The sequence below is a fragment of the Anastrepha obliqua genome, chromosome 5 (assembly GCF_027943255.1).
Source record: "Anastrepha obliqua isolate idAnaObli1 chromosome 5, idAnaObli1_1.0, whole genome shotgun sequence".
NCBI lineage: Eukaryota > Metazoa > Arthropoda > Insecta > Diptera > Tephritidae > Anastrepha > Anastrepha obliqua.
The window spans coordinates 125,835,540-125,850,280 of record NC_072896.1 but is presented as its reverse complement, the minus strand read 5'-3'; the positions used below and the strand labels follow the sequence as shown (position 1 = coordinate 125,850,280).

The window sequence follows — 14,741 nt, the reverse complement described above, 5'->3', positions numbered from 1 at the left end:
GCCACTCGACAGTTAAAGACAAACCCACTCGAGTGGGTGGGCAGAATAAAAAAGGGTATTTTAAAATATGCGTCTAGATGTTGTTTTAAAATGAAATATGTAAAAATTTAGATTCTTTCAGGTTTCACTATTTTTATTCAAAATGCGGATCTTAATAATTATTTGTGAAAAATAAAGTGATTCTAGTACCTCTACAAGTAAAATCCACCAAACAATCGATTCATGAGTACCTAATTGTTTAGAACGTCGAGACATCCATGTGGAAGGTTGTTCAGCAACATTTTGCGCTACAGCAGCAATATTCTAAACAGAACGTCCAATTTTTGGTCTGTCAACCTTTTCCTATCGTCGGCAGAACCAGTTTCTTGAAATTTTTCCCCCAACCTTTGACTTGTCACTCATTCAGACGATTATTTCCCCCAAAAAATTACGAATTTTTGATATTGATTATTGTAATAATGAGCATTGAATAACTGAATGAATTAGAGGCCCCCATTCTGAAAATCATCCATTGCTACTCGTCCACTGCATTGAAGACTTGATGGTATTTTTGTAGCTACACCGTCCGTGTCTCCCACTCCAAGAATGACACACACGATGAGCATTAGACAATGCGTACGTATGTGGCACACCCGCTGCGTCCACTCCCGATTCGCATGCCATGTGGCGCGCGACAACGCCCCATCAAATAAAATGTGACGACAGCATAAAAATACTGATCATCCTTCGGTGAATGGTCTGTCAGTTTGCGACACTATACATAAAAAATGTCTAAAAACGAATCTATCACATATGTATATGCACTTATTTATGTATGTATGCAATATAATATTTCCTTTCTCTATTTGTACAGGATGATGACAATTTCTTTGATGAGCCAACGTCAACTGTCAGATATGCCAACTGCAATTCGGCCCACGTCGGTGTCTGCTCGCAGCCGCAAATGCCTCCCTACCCGATTGGCGGCTACATGACGATGGGTGGCGGCTATGGTGGAGCCGTGAGCGGTGTAACTAATCCGAATATTAAAAGCCATGGACCCACAGCACAGCTGCCGTCAGCGCTAACTACAAGGGTGCTACGCCGAACAAGTAAGTTTTTGTGTTGCGGGTAGAATTAATGGTGAATGACAAAATTTTAATTGGACCTGGATGTATTCTGAATGTTGTGTGAAAATCAGCTCCCAAAAGTGTGCCAGACGTTGTATACATAGGTGAATAAGAAGTAAATGATATGGGGCATACTTTTGGGAGTTTGTCACGGCATTTCCAATACGATGGTATTGTAAAAAAAGTTCTTGTAATTTGTAGTGTATTTGTTGTCTGATTGTTTGGTATTCCTACACTTAAATTTAGATTGACTTTTGCTTTAGTTCGATTTTTTATTTTGATTTTCAATTTATTTGTTTTATATAAATTTTATCTAATGGATTTTTATTATTGTTTCTACTTTTCTTTTTCTTCCAACTTTTTGCTTTATTTTTCTACATTGAATTTATACCTGAAAAAAATTGTTAATGTGTTTTTTTTTTTACGAAATTATTTGTTTTTGCTTAATTGGTACATTTAAAGGTATTTGATTGGTTTTTTTTAGAATAAATAAAATACAATGTACACCTTAATTAACTGTTACTTCCCTTATTTATTATTGTGAGCACAAAGAACAAAAGTAATTAAAAAAAAATATGAGTTAGTTAAGTTTAATTTTTTGGTTATTACGCGGTTTAAAAAAATCTTTTTACTAAACATTTTGCGGTGACGGTTGAGAGCTCAATAATTTTTGTAAAAATTATTTAACCCAAATTTAAAATTAAAACTCCAGTAGCAATAATTAGACCCGACTGAATGACTTGGCAAAAAGCAAAATTTCCCCTTAGTTCGTAGAAACACCAAAAAAGGAAAAAACACTCGAATTAGTATTTTTATATAATATTAAAACTAAATGTTAAGGGAAAAAATAATTTTAAGTTTGTAACTTAGTTGTGCATGCTAAGCTTTGGGGCGCCCTCACAGCTCCCATTTTGTTCGAAGCGTTGAAATTTAATAGATAATTTCAAAATTTTCAAAGCTGCTAAATCCAACCAATTCCGAAACAACACAATTTTGAGAAATTTCTGCTCTGTCAAAACAATTAAAAATCATTTAAAAAACATTTCTCCTCTTTACAATCAAATGCGCTTTAAATGAAAATTAAATACGAAAAACAAAATTAAAATCGTGCAAATTGCGAAAATTGCGAAAATCGTGCAATAAAAACCAATACTTACTGCCGTGTATGCGCCGTAAAATATGCAACAAAATGTCCTTGCAGAGGACTCGTACACTGAGGATGAGTACCATAGGTTCTTCGACAACGCGCTGGAATGTAAATATGACTGTTTATTCTCCACTATTTCTCTATTCTATCTACTTCATTCATCTCTGCTTGACTGCGTCCAAATCATACTCTGTCTTACGTACTCGTACACATTTTCGACAAAAAAACAAGAAAAATATTACCCCCACATACATATTTATAATACTTACATTGCTTGATAACTTATAAACATACCAACAATGCGTTTTATGTTGCCACCTGACCTCTTGCTAGGCGTCGAAGTCATGTCCATTTCAATACTCGTCTTGTCCATACATACAAACATACATACATATACCAGTACATATGCACCCATGCACATGTGTATGTATGCATTTGTCGTTTCGTACTCATTTCGTTTTGTATTCGACTGTGACTCATGCGTCATTCTGCGCCACGAATTGGTTGTTTGCTGTTAAGCGCCTAAAATGTCACAATCATTTACTTTTATGCATAAATACATAAATGTGTTCGTGTTTGCATTTGTTTATGCAAATAAAATAGTAGCTTTGTTTATTCACACTGGCATTCGTAATGGAGCTGATTGGTTTAATTTGGTACTTAAGGAAAATAAAAAGGGAAAACGATACGAATTGTATTTGCATATTAATTGTTGTTATTGTTGTTGGCTACTGCTGCTTTTCATTTTGGATGCGATTACATTGTTAATTTTTCCTTTCTTTGTACATATATAGTACGTGTGTATTTGTGTGTGTGCCTGTGTAGGTTTTGGTGAAGGATGTCGATATTTGATAGAAATAATCGCATTTCCTGCTTGGAATTTGAGGGCCTGAACTGAACTCAAACACAAAAATTCCGAAGTAGGTCTTTGGCCTGTTGCCAACTTTGTAGCGCAAATTGAATTCCAAATTAAAAAAATGTATATGCGCTACACTCTTATTGAATTGTACCGGTGGCGCAAAATTAATTATCGATTTTTTTTTATCTTTTGAATAACTTTTTATAATATAATAAATGAAAAGTAATGTTTTGAATGATGGAAATATTTATTTCGACCTTTATTGTATTGTACAATGTGGCGCAAAATTAGTCATCCATCTTTTTTTTAATAAATATTTTGAGTAATGGAAATATTTATTTTGACCTTTATTGCATTGTATAATGTGGCGAAAAATTAATCATCCACCTTTTTTTAATAACCTTTTAGTAAATAAAAAAAATTATTTTGAGTGATGGAAAATGTTTTTGTTTTTGCTTTTTTGCATTGTACAAGGTGGCGCAAAATTAATTATCGATTTTTTTTTATCTTTTGAATAACTTTTTATAATATAATAAATGAAAAGTAATGTTTTGAATGATGGAAATATTTATTTCGACCTTTATTGTATTGTACCGGTGGCGCAAAATTAGTCATCCATCTTTTTTTTAATAAATATTTTGAGTGATGGAAATATTTATTTTAACCTTTATTGCATTGTATAATGTGGCGCACCTTTTTTTAATAACTTTTTAGTAAATAAAAAAAATTATTTTGAGTAATGGAAAATGTTTTTGTTTTTGCTTTCTTGCATTGTACAAGGTGACACAAAATTAATTATCCATTTTTTAAATACTTCTTAGTAAATAAAAAAAATTATTTTGACCCATGAAAATATTTATTTTGTTCTTTATTGTATTGTGCAATGTGAAGCAAAATTTATTTTTTTTATAACTTTTGTGAATAAAAAAATTATTTGAAGTGATGGAAATATTGAATTTGACCTTTCCACGCTCCATTACTTGTCTGTTTGCCTACTGCAGCTGTCTAATTCACGAGTGTCAAATATACATACGTGACGTTCGACGCCTTTTGCAAAAATTATGAATCTTCCGATAGAGTGATGAATTTTGCGCCACTTTGTATATGAATTCGTTCAATCACACAAAATATGAGTAGTTCCATTTTTCAATGAATTCTTTTCAGTTTGAACTCAGCCGACTATTACTCGAATAAGACTCTTTGTGATCACTGCCTGGGCAACCTGGTTGACCTTTACTAACTCACATCGTAATTGCACTAAAAGAATCTCAAAAGGGGCTTTGAAGAAGTTTTTTTGTAATAACCAGATGTGCTCTTTGCCCTTGTTACTGTCGGAAGTTGTCCATCACATCTCTAATCATCTTTATTCACGTAATGTGGCAACTTCATTCTTACGGAATCTTTCCTTCACTTCGGTTTTCTAATAAACATTAATAGTCCCGTTTTCATTATTGCAATATTTGAACAGTTTCAAATTTATATTTAACTCAAAGAAGGTTGCGATACTACTTGTCCTATTAATAAAACTTTAAAATTCACTACATCCATCTACAATTCTAAGGGGTCTCTATGCAATTTTCTTTTTTAATCATAGGCTGTTTTAACACTTACTTTTTCGGTCGAAACCTTACTAAAAGTTAGTGCGAATTAATTATTTTGGGTAATTCTCCAAATTTATTTTCAAAGTGAGTGTTGCGTTGCTCGGATGGCAAGACTTTATTTACTTAATGGCCGCTTGCCCACTACTCCGCCTCATTGTTAGGCTTGGATTAAAAGAAATTATCATTTCTGACGAAGCACTGCAACTGCCTCGCTACAGAGCTACGATTAGCGATTTGGAGATATAGTCGAGTATGTAATATACGGACGTACATACCTACAGGGTGATTCAAATAGCCAGGTATCCTTTTGAGTCACATTTTATTAAATAATACAATCAAACAAAAATATTGGACATTTTCTTCTGAAGAATCTTAAAAGGACAAAATGTCTGTCTGGATTCAACAGATCAACTACCTCAGGGTGTTATAACGGGTCCTCACAGGTGTCATAGCGGGTCACTGCACTATTGGCCCCCTACCCAGTAGAATGGATGTACCTCACAATGGCTTCTGCAGGAGCTGTGGAGATGAAGAAATTAAGTCGATACAGCACCTCCTCTGTGAATGTCTTGCACTTCAAAGAAGCCGTGCCAAATATCTTGGCGATTATTTCTTTGAAGGCCTGGGAAATTTGCAAAAGGTCTCACTAGAAGGAATAGTAAACCTTCTTAAAAAGATCTAAGTGGTTTAATCAACTTAGTTAGGAAATGGAGATCAAATGCAGGGCTTAGGGGCTTAGGGCCACCGAGTGTCTTGTCTTAGCAAGCAACCTGGCTAACTTAACCTAAGCTAATTCCGAAGTGAGCGCTGATTTGTTGATGTGAAAATGAGGTTTCAGACTAGATCCATTTTTAAACCGGCGGTTATGTCAATAAAAATTTGCCGTATCATGCAATCAGAAACTCTGCCAGTAATATTTGGAAGCCACTGTATACGCCGATAGTGCCAGTTTGTTGGGGATTCTGAAGAGGTGACTACATTGGCCGATTTATTTTTATTTTCTTCTAAAATGTAAACCTCGATCTTTTGCGATTGGCTCAGAAGGAAGCGCTACTGCGTTGCTAAATCGTAATAGAAATCTTTAATCCTGCCTAAGGAATTCCGCAGTCATCTGCACATGATTATGATATGGCCCACTGACTCGCGTCGTTGTTATTTCTGCGACCCTGGAGACTCCAATACACCTCCTTGAATATGGCGCTATAACGCGAAGAAGGTTGAGACAACTCGGCCAGATGCATCCAGAAGAAAGGCATATACGCTCAGCCCAACCCAGCTCTATCTTAAGTTGAATAGGCAACAGAGTTTGGATGAGGTACTGTGCAATGTAGAGAGCACAAAAGACCATGAGGTCGAAGTGCAAACCTCAAATTTTATTATATTCACACCGAATACTTGCAGAGCCGGAGCGTATGTATCCATTCGTACGACGCCGTTGGATCTTTATTCACTGCACTACGTCTATGTCGCCGTAAAGCTTATATGAGCTTTACTTTACTTGTATTAATGTCGCTAATTTTCAATAGTTGCTAAAAATTATGCCTTCACTCAAAGTCCTTCACCCCTCCTTCAAAAGCCAAAGTCTGTTCGCCTTAATCCTGTGTACAATCTGCTCATTTTAACAGCGATTTTACCCTGAAGGTCGTTGATCCTCGAACCATATTTTTTCTTCAAAACCCACACACGTTCCTTACTCGTACAAAGCATATCCTTCACCTTACATAAAAGTTAGTGATTTACGTATGTATTAGTAGACATCCGCATGCGATCGTAGTTGTTATTTTGTCATTATATTTCAAATGCATACATACCTACATTTTGCATAGTATCTTTTAATATAACTACATTTTTAACACCTCTTGAAATTCACCTACACCCACACCATCTCGATATGCCGTGTAGTGCCGATAATTGAGTTTAATCCAATTTTCTTTTGTTTCGGTCAGCCTACGACCTCGCCACCCAATGCGAGTCGCGACGCGCCTCTCTACGCCGCCATACTATTGTCGGCTGCCAGAGCAATTTCGATGAGACTCACTCGATGCCACCATCGAGACCCGAATCGCGCCAGTCAGATGTGAGTTCTGTTGCTAGACCCGTTGGTGGCGTTAATGCGGTTGCAGGCACAACTAAACAGGTAAATTGGTTGGCGCATTTGTCTGTGATTTGATTAGTCTTATGGGGTCTTTATAGGTACACAACAACTACAACCAGATGCAGCAGCAGCAGCAACTAAAGCATTCCCAAAGCCCCAGCGCAGGCTGTCATGAAATGAGTGGCGGTGTGAGCGGCGCTGAAAGCAGCAATTGCAGCCGTTCCTCATCCTCGGTTGGCCCATGGAGCAAGTCCTTTCTCGATGAGAAAATCTGGATCGACCGGGGTGACGATCGTCTCTCGCTGACGCTGGAGGAGATCGTGCACATACGTTCGGTGATGACGAAAGCCGAACTGGAAGGACTGCCCGTGGGTGTGCGTGTCAAGGAGGATGTCGAAAAGCGCAAAGTCTGCTTCCTATGCCTGCGTACACGTTTCTCCATCTTCGGCCCGTGGGGCATACAATGCAAATTGTGTCAACGCACTGTCTGCTCCAAATGCTATACCAAGGTAGCTATACAGCGCTGACCCAATTGAAAACGTATTACATATAATATTTCTTCCTCTTTCCAAATCATTACAATCACTTGCAGATGAGAATACCAACGGAGCATTTCCGCAATGTGCCGCTTGTGCTGATTTCGCCCTCATTGCTCGCCAGTCCCGCCGGCTCGAGCACGCCATCACCATCACATCACGCCCACCACACGCACTCGTCCTCAACAGGCAACATCTTGGACGAGACGTTTCCGAAATCGTTAATTGAGCGTCTGTTGCGTTCCGAGTCAGAGCGTAAGGTAGTCTGCAAAAATCTTATTTCCACCAATTAAAAGTTTCTATAAAAACAAATTCACTCAAACAATTGCAGACTCGCAACACTGTGGGCAGCGCTCCATCATCACCCAAACACCAAAGATCCAACATGAGTACACCCGGTACGACACACATTGTGGCCGCCAGACCGGGCACCTGCGCGACCGGACAAGCCATCGAGGCTGACGATGCTTCCGCAATGACATCTTCTTACAACAGCAACCTGGCAAACGGCGGTCACAGCAACATGCACGCCAACAACACCAAACACATCAATATCATGTCACGCAGCATGGAAGGACCGCGCAGCTTGCCAGCCAACAGTCCTGCGCGCGCGCACTCCAACAGCAGCACCTTGGACCGGAAGTAAGCGCCACTATTAATTGCTTCATTTTCAACTGTCAATTTATGCTTGATTTTTTCTGCAGAACCAAATTTTCGCGCACCTTCACGCTATCCTCCTCGGGTACCCAACTAAGTCAGGACCAGAAGGAGAACATGCGCGGCGAGCTCGTCACCGTTTGCAATGACTGCAAGGGACTTGTCATGGAAATCACGCGCTCTTCCAAACAGACACGCTCCTCGGCGCGCAATCGTGCGCTACAAAATCTCACGCTAGACCTCTCGCCAGTCTACAAATGAAAGAGCAACCAAAAAACAGAATACGGAATACGGAAAGGCAGTGACTAGAGAAAACAGCAGCAGGGCGGGTGTGCATCAGTGCGCGGCTGGAAAAGGACACTGTGGACGCTGTGGAAGGGATTGAATGAATTGTAGGCTGCTTGATTGTTGAGTCGGCTCGATTAGTGGCATGAATTAACTTAACCACACTTCCAACTCACTCTTCCCCAGATAAGCGTAATTTTACATACCTAAGCAAGCGAACACATTTTGCACCAACGGCGACTCGTCAGCGTCGGCGAGTCGAAAAGTGTGGGCCACTATTTGTAAATAAACAACAACTAAACAATTAATTGAAATAATTGCAATGTATGAATTTGGTTTTTAAACAAAAACAAAACAAAAAACTGAAGGAAACCCCAAGTGTTGAAACGAACTTTGCTGATTCTAACGATAATTAACTGTAATTATTAAGTTCCGAGAATGCACCCCACCATTACATTGTAAAGAGAAAATATTAATATTTTGAAATATGTATGTATGTATGTGTAGCTCTGTGCAGTTGCGGCACCACCAGTTGATTATTTGCGTTTGCGTTTGCGTTTGCCGTCAGGCGATTTTGCAGTAAGCGCGCGGAGAAGCAGCTGGAAGTTGAAGAAAGGCCATAGCAACGGGGCGCTGATGCTTGTAAAGTTTACACGATTTCCTTCACTTTTAATTTATGAATATTAACTGTTTAGCGCGAAAATTTTTCGTAAATATGCTTTAAAGTTTGATATGGTCAACCAATTTTTGTCTTTTTTAGTACATTTTATTTATGCATTCGATTTCATTTGCTTTCTTCTGAAGATTTCTTAACTGTTTTATTTGTTGGAATTGAAACGCGGCGCGCTGGAAGATTTCATATTTCGTTTAAGGCCATGTTTTTTTTTTTTTAATATTCCTACTCTTTATTATTATATTTTACGCGCGATTTTCATTGGCCCTGATTGTGGTGGTGTGAGAATCGTACAAAGAGAAATTAAAATGTTTGATATGTTTTGCTCGGACTCGCTCTTTCCTTTGTCTGCAGAAGAGAAAGTTATATTTAACATTTTTTCATATTTTTCATATTTTCATTTATTTGTTAGTTTTTTTTTTGTTTTGTTTGTTTTGTTTTGTTTTTTTTTTTTTTTGACATGACATCTGCTGTTTCATGCATACCCTAATGCTAATACATATTTTGTACACACGTGATAATGCTACGAACACTTACCGATTAATGTATCTGTTAAAATTTAGTTTTAAACGCAACGAAAAGGTAAACACTTACTTTTTTCACAATTAATTGATTTATAATATAGTTTGTATGTACTGTACAGCTAAAGCATTGTATTAATTTATTGCGCTGCGCTGGTTAGTGACAGCAACGGACGAATGTCGCTCTTACTATTAACATAAACATATTTATACATAACATAGCATAATAAAACATAGCATAACATAACATAGCAAAACATAACATAACATAGCATACAGAAAATACATGCATACATACATACGCTTTAGTTTAATAAGACACATATACCTACGTACATTTATTTTGTGAAATCGCTTAATTTTAGTTGTTAATTGCATTCTTATTGGTATTAACCCTGTTTTTGATTATACTTTTTGTTTTGTTTTCGAGTGCAGTTTTATGTTTTAAGTTTCGATTTAGGTTTGTAAACAAGCACATACACGACTTGAAAAAAACATTACAAATATATGAAAACATTAGTAGTTAACAAAGAAACAAAAATTATTATACAATAAAAACCCATCATAAAATGCTAATAAGCCACAAATGTACAAAGAACAAATTAAGAAGAAGAAGAAATGTATAGGAATACGAAATTCTCAAAGCTTGTTTCGGAAATAGCAAATGAGTTTACTTCAAACAAAAGCGCGCAGCTCTTCACTTAACAGTGAGAATCTGGAAATGCATATGTATATGTGCAAACATACATACACACACATGCATGTATCCATGTAAATGCGCGCTTCGTACTTTTTTGAACACCTTCAACTTAACGCAAGCAATCGCTTGCCGAAATGTTTGTTTTCAAAACAGAGTTTCTTCTATTTCGCTCCTTTTCGCACGCACTAAAGCGTTGAGCTTTTCGTTACTACATCCGAAGCAAGTTTTCGACATTGAGTAGGTTCTGCATCAAAAATCAAGAAAATATTAATTATTGTATCTACACTTAACTGCAAGTTATCCAAATGTTAAACAACAAATGAGAAAAATAATAATATAATATAAACTACTTACAAAAACAACAAATACATGCATAGTTGTATTTCAGCGGACAGTAGGTGCAGGGGGTGCATATGTACAGACTTAACTGTGCTGGAAAAATATATCAAATCAAAAGAAGTTCCACTTGTGCGCTATTAACGCATTTATTATTTAAACACATTCACATACATATGCACCGACAGGCGTCAAGCACACATACAAACAGATGTACTTGTATACAAAATGGTGTTTTAATTATTTTATAGAACATCTCCTTGAGTTAAGTGTTTAAAAAAGCAGCAGCACCAAAATAAATTAAATTTAAATAAACATAAATAAAATCAAATATAATAACAGAAATCGCTTGTTTTATTGTGCCACGGCGCCGTAGATAAGCCGATTTTCCTATTTTTTGCAATGAGGCGGCGTGCGAATTCCTGCTGCGCTTCATCTGGCGGCGCGTTGTTATTAAAAATAAATGTTTTTAATGAATAGAAGTGAAACTTTCATTATTTCCTTTTTTCTAATAGCACAATCGAATGCGTACCACCGGTGACCCACTCTAGACTGTTGTTGTTGTAGCAACATGTACGGGGAGTGCTGCTGGAGTGACAGTCCTTGGCCGGATAAATAGTAAATTCGGATCGTTCCGGTGACGTAGAACCGACACAGATCTTGAGGTGACGAGATAGTCTAGTGCGGGCTCCCGTTGGTATGCGCCGGCGTGAACGTGTTGAACTCCACCAAAATTATCAATATCCATGCAAGACTTCCGCTCATTTATGAAATTATGTTTTCTTGACTTCTTAAAAAATAAATATATAAATTCAAATTCCACTAATTATGAAATGAAACCATTCTGCCAGATTTTCGTTTTTATGAATCTTTTTACTTTTACTTTTTGTTGGCGAATTAGTGCCAGTGGTTGAATACACTTAGTTGTGTACTCGTAATGTTATATAAATATGTTTTTTGCTTTGATAAAAAGATTTTTTACAGTACGTACACTTTGTAAATATCCTTATTAAAAAAAAAAACTTATACATTACATCTAAATCGGCGAAAACTGATTTTCAAGTATTTCCAATGTGCATGCAATACTCGTACAATTGAATAGTATCAGCATTCACAACCCACACGAATTAGTGTTGAAAAACGTACGAAATTCAATATTTTAACTTACGAAAATTATAAAAAAGTGAATATTGAGATGAATTTTTAAAATTCTTTCGTACAATTCATAAATGACATTATATTATATTACTTCTACGCTTCCTTTTTACATATAATATGTATATAAACTTTAATTTACATGACCCTCTCGGTCACACATTTCCGATCTTCTGCAATATTCATTTTGCACCAGACATTTTTACTCAGCTTCTGTCTTATTTTTCTTTCCGTCATTACGGTTATCGTAACCACCGCGACGCTTGCGATTTCCGTGACCACCTTTGTTCTTGTTGTGATGATTTCGACGGCTTTTCATTTGTTCTACAGCCTTAGCCAAGTACGTCTTTTCCTCCTCATCTGAGAGTGTGCGCAATACAAGTTCCAAGTCTTCTTTTACTTTTAACTAAAATAAAGAAATTATTAAATTAATTTAACTCAAAATATCCTCTACTATAACAACAAACTCACCTTATTTTCATTTAATTTGTTAAGGAACTGTGATCCATTGTTTTCATCTGCAAAACGGATATGACCCGTTTTATCGCCTTTGCTATAATCAATATACGAAATTTCCCAACCGCCTTCAACTTTTTCTACTGCTTCACGCAGTAATTCACGAGTCACAGCATCTGTGCTGTTTTCAAAGTACACAACTGTTCCCCTGGGCAATTTTAGCTTTTCCTCTTCTGGCTTGGCTTTACCCTTCTTTGACTTAGACTTTGTCTCTTCTTTTTTGTCTTCCAAATACTTTTCTTGCCATTTTCGCAGAAGTTCACGTTCATTGTAAGCCACCTGAAGCAGAAACATGTACTACATCTTAGACCACTTCCTAACATTACCCTTTAAGCATATTTACCTTATCCTTTTCAATGAAGTCCTGTGCTTGCTCCTTTTTATCAAAAGTAACAAAAACGCTACCCTTGAATTTATAAGATTTGCTCGGCTTATCAAGGTACTTGCGCATGGTAATGTGCAGCACCTTTTCATAAGGAGCAAAGAAATCGATCAGCTCAGACATGGTAGTTTCGAGCGGGAAGCCCTTGGCGTAAGCAGTACGCGACTGTATTTCTTTGCGTTGCTCTTCGTTATGCTCCGGTATGGGACGCTCTGGATGGCGTCTCAACTTTTGTTTGTCTTCGCTGATTTCGAGTAAGCCTTCCTCAGATTTAATGAGAGCATCAATAATCTCACTTGGATCTGTGGACAATGACGACAAACGCTTGAATGTTAACAAGACTGAAAGTGGTACCCAGCCCTCTTCGTCTTTGGAGATCTGTTCTAGTAGAAACTTATCACGGCGCAAATTAGCGTCACTGAAGTAGTATTCAACCTGACGTATTATTCCCCGCTCTTTTTTGGTTAAATGGGCGTTATGATCTTTATCATTATCACCACCTTCTCCTTTTTCTTTTTCTTCAACAACCTCCTCTGCAGCAACTTTCTTGCTTTCTTCAACACTTTCTTCCGCCAATACTGTCTGATTTTTAGTTTCTGCCTCCTCTTCCGCCTTTTCTGAACCACCGTTCTTCACTTCTTCAACGGGCTTATCTGTAACATCAGCCATTGTATCTGTAATCAAATTTATTTACTAAGTCAATCAAATATTTTATAGGCGAATAATTAATGAACTTACTTCAGAAATATTACAAAATTAATGAAAACTATTCTCAAACACGTGTGAAGAAAAAAACACGTTTTCAGACAAACGCCGCTAAAAGGAATGACACCCATATGACGGCGATACCTGACAGCAGAGTTGCATGACAGTGCCAAAATACAAATGTTATGCCATTACCAAATATTTTGTTTAGGACAGAAAAAAAATATCATACAAACGTAAAATATTTCGGGAAATTATTTATCTTGATAAAGAAAAACATGGATTGCACTTCTTAGGACTTTGGCATTAAGAATTCTATAATAAGTGGGGCACCAATAGACATATTTATGTTTCATTCATTGCTAACCGAGAAGGAAAATAAAAGTGCGTGTACATAACAGAAGTAAAACTTTCAAGACAGACAAAGAAAGAGGGAGAGACCCGAGAGAGAATGAGAGAGAGAGGAATAAAGAATATATATTTAAATAAATTCACAACATTTGCAGAGAGTACAAATAGACAAATTTACAAAAAACGGAGAAGGGTCGACCGGTGTAGGTAAACGCCGGACACAAACCGTGGCAACAACGCGCACTACTCCGAGCGTTTATCACCCGCACAAATGCAGCGATTCCAGGACCGCAGCAAGGGCACAAATTTCCTTAAGGCAATACCAAGAAATCCGACGCCGGAATGGATAGCACTTTATAGTACGCACAGGCACTAGCCAGGAAACGGAAATAAGCACCAAAAAACCGCCAAAAAAATTGTAGACACCAAGGAAATATAACGCCAAAAAGTAGGTACCAAAAAAATATTTCCTACAAGTTTGCACCAACAAACAAGCGCCAAAAAGTAGGCAGTGTTATTTCTCACTAGAAATTAGCAACCACACGGAAAAACTCGGGAAAACTAGCTTAAAGTGTATCTCAGATATATATGTAGTTCTCTCTCTCCTTTTCCTCTACGTTATATCTTGTTTTTCTCTCGCGGAACGAAAATGCCCAAAACGTTGCATGGCCTTGAATTTTTACTCTCCATTCTCGCTCGTCCACGGACGTCTAAGAAGTTTCACTTCAAAAATATCTGCCGTTTGGAGTCGGCTTGAAACTGTAGGTCCCTTCATTTGTGGAACAACATCAAGACGCACACCACAAATAGAAGGAAGAGCTCGGCCAAACACCCAAAAAGGGTGTACACGCCAATTATATATATATATATATATATATATATATATATATATATATTTATTTATTTACAGCCTTAATGCACATTAAATCCTCGAAACGCACGAAACTCGAAATTTTAGTATGTATACCGAATTCATCAAATTCAATCTGAAAGCAGCGGCCGCTATTTACATATATTTTTATTGAGCCTCGAACATTCAAGCGATCATAAATGCTCATTAACCTTCATTAGGAAAATAACATGACAATAACTGGTGTCCCTCAATCAAAGATT

The 14,741-nt window shown here is 37.1% G+C and overlaps 2 protein-coding genes across 6 annotated transcripts in view; one reads left to right on the top strand and one right to left on the bottom strand.

Annotated features, from left to right (window-relative positions):
• Window positions 1–10,864, top strand: part of LOC129248302 (protein spire) — a 194,037-nt gene extending 183,173 nt beyond the window's left edge. For 3 of the 5 annotated variants that reach the window (XM_054887796.1, XM_054887795.1, XM_054887794.1), the window contains 7 exons: window positions 854–1,091; window positions 2,311–2,364; window positions 6,663–6,853; window positions 6,910–7,320; window positions 7,404–7,607; window positions 7,679–7,989; window positions 8,052–10,864. In XM_054887796.1, coding sequence (XP_054743771.1) covers window positions 854–1,091; window positions 2,311–2,364; window positions 6,663–6,853; window positions 6,910–7,320; window positions 7,404–7,607; window positions 7,679–7,989; window positions 8,052–8,265 — 1,623 coding nt within the window. In that variant the 3' untranslated portion in view covers window positions 8,266–10,864. The remainder of the gene's footprint in view (window positions 1–853; window positions 1,092–2,310; window positions 2,365–6,662; window positions 6,854–6,909; window positions 7,321–7,403; window positions 7,608–7,678; window positions 7,990–8,051) is intronic. The other 2 variants (XR_008582609.1, XM_054887797.1) reach the window with 2 other exon arrangements.
• Window positions 10,865–11,371: 507 nt separating this feature from the next.
• LOC129248303 (la protein homolog) lies at window positions 11,372–13,423 on the bottom strand. The gene is made up of 4 exons (XM_054887798.1): window positions 13,311–13,423; window positions 12,534–13,246; window positions 12,146–12,469; window positions 11,372–12,080 (listed from the first exon to the last, which is right to left on the bottom strand). The coding sequence occupies exons 2-4, from the start codon at window positions 13,239–13,241 to the stop codon at window positions 11,877–11,879; spliced, it is 1,236 nt and encodes a 411-aa protein (XP_054743773.1). The 5' UTR covers window positions 13,242–13,246; window positions 13,311–13,423; the 3' UTR covers window positions 11,372–11,876.
• Between the last annotated feature and the right edge of the window lie 1,318 nt (window positions 13,424–14,741).

What these genes read in the sequence shown, in the direction of transcription:
- LOC129248303 (XM_054887798.1), bottom strand. Translation starts at nt 13,241, where the DNA reads ATGGCTGATGTTACAGATAAGCCCGTTGAAGAAGTGAAGAACGGTGGT. An exon ending in ACTTCATTGAAAAGGATAAG is followed by an intron (nt 12,470 to 12,533) that starts GTAAATATGCTT and finishes TTTCTGCTTCAG; the next exon opens with GTGGCTTACAATGAACGTGA. An exon ending in ACAAATTAAATGAAAATAAG is followed by an intron (nt 12,081 to 12,145) that starts GTGAGTTTGTTG and finishes TCTTTATTTTAG; the next exon opens with TTAAAAGTAAAAGAAGACTT.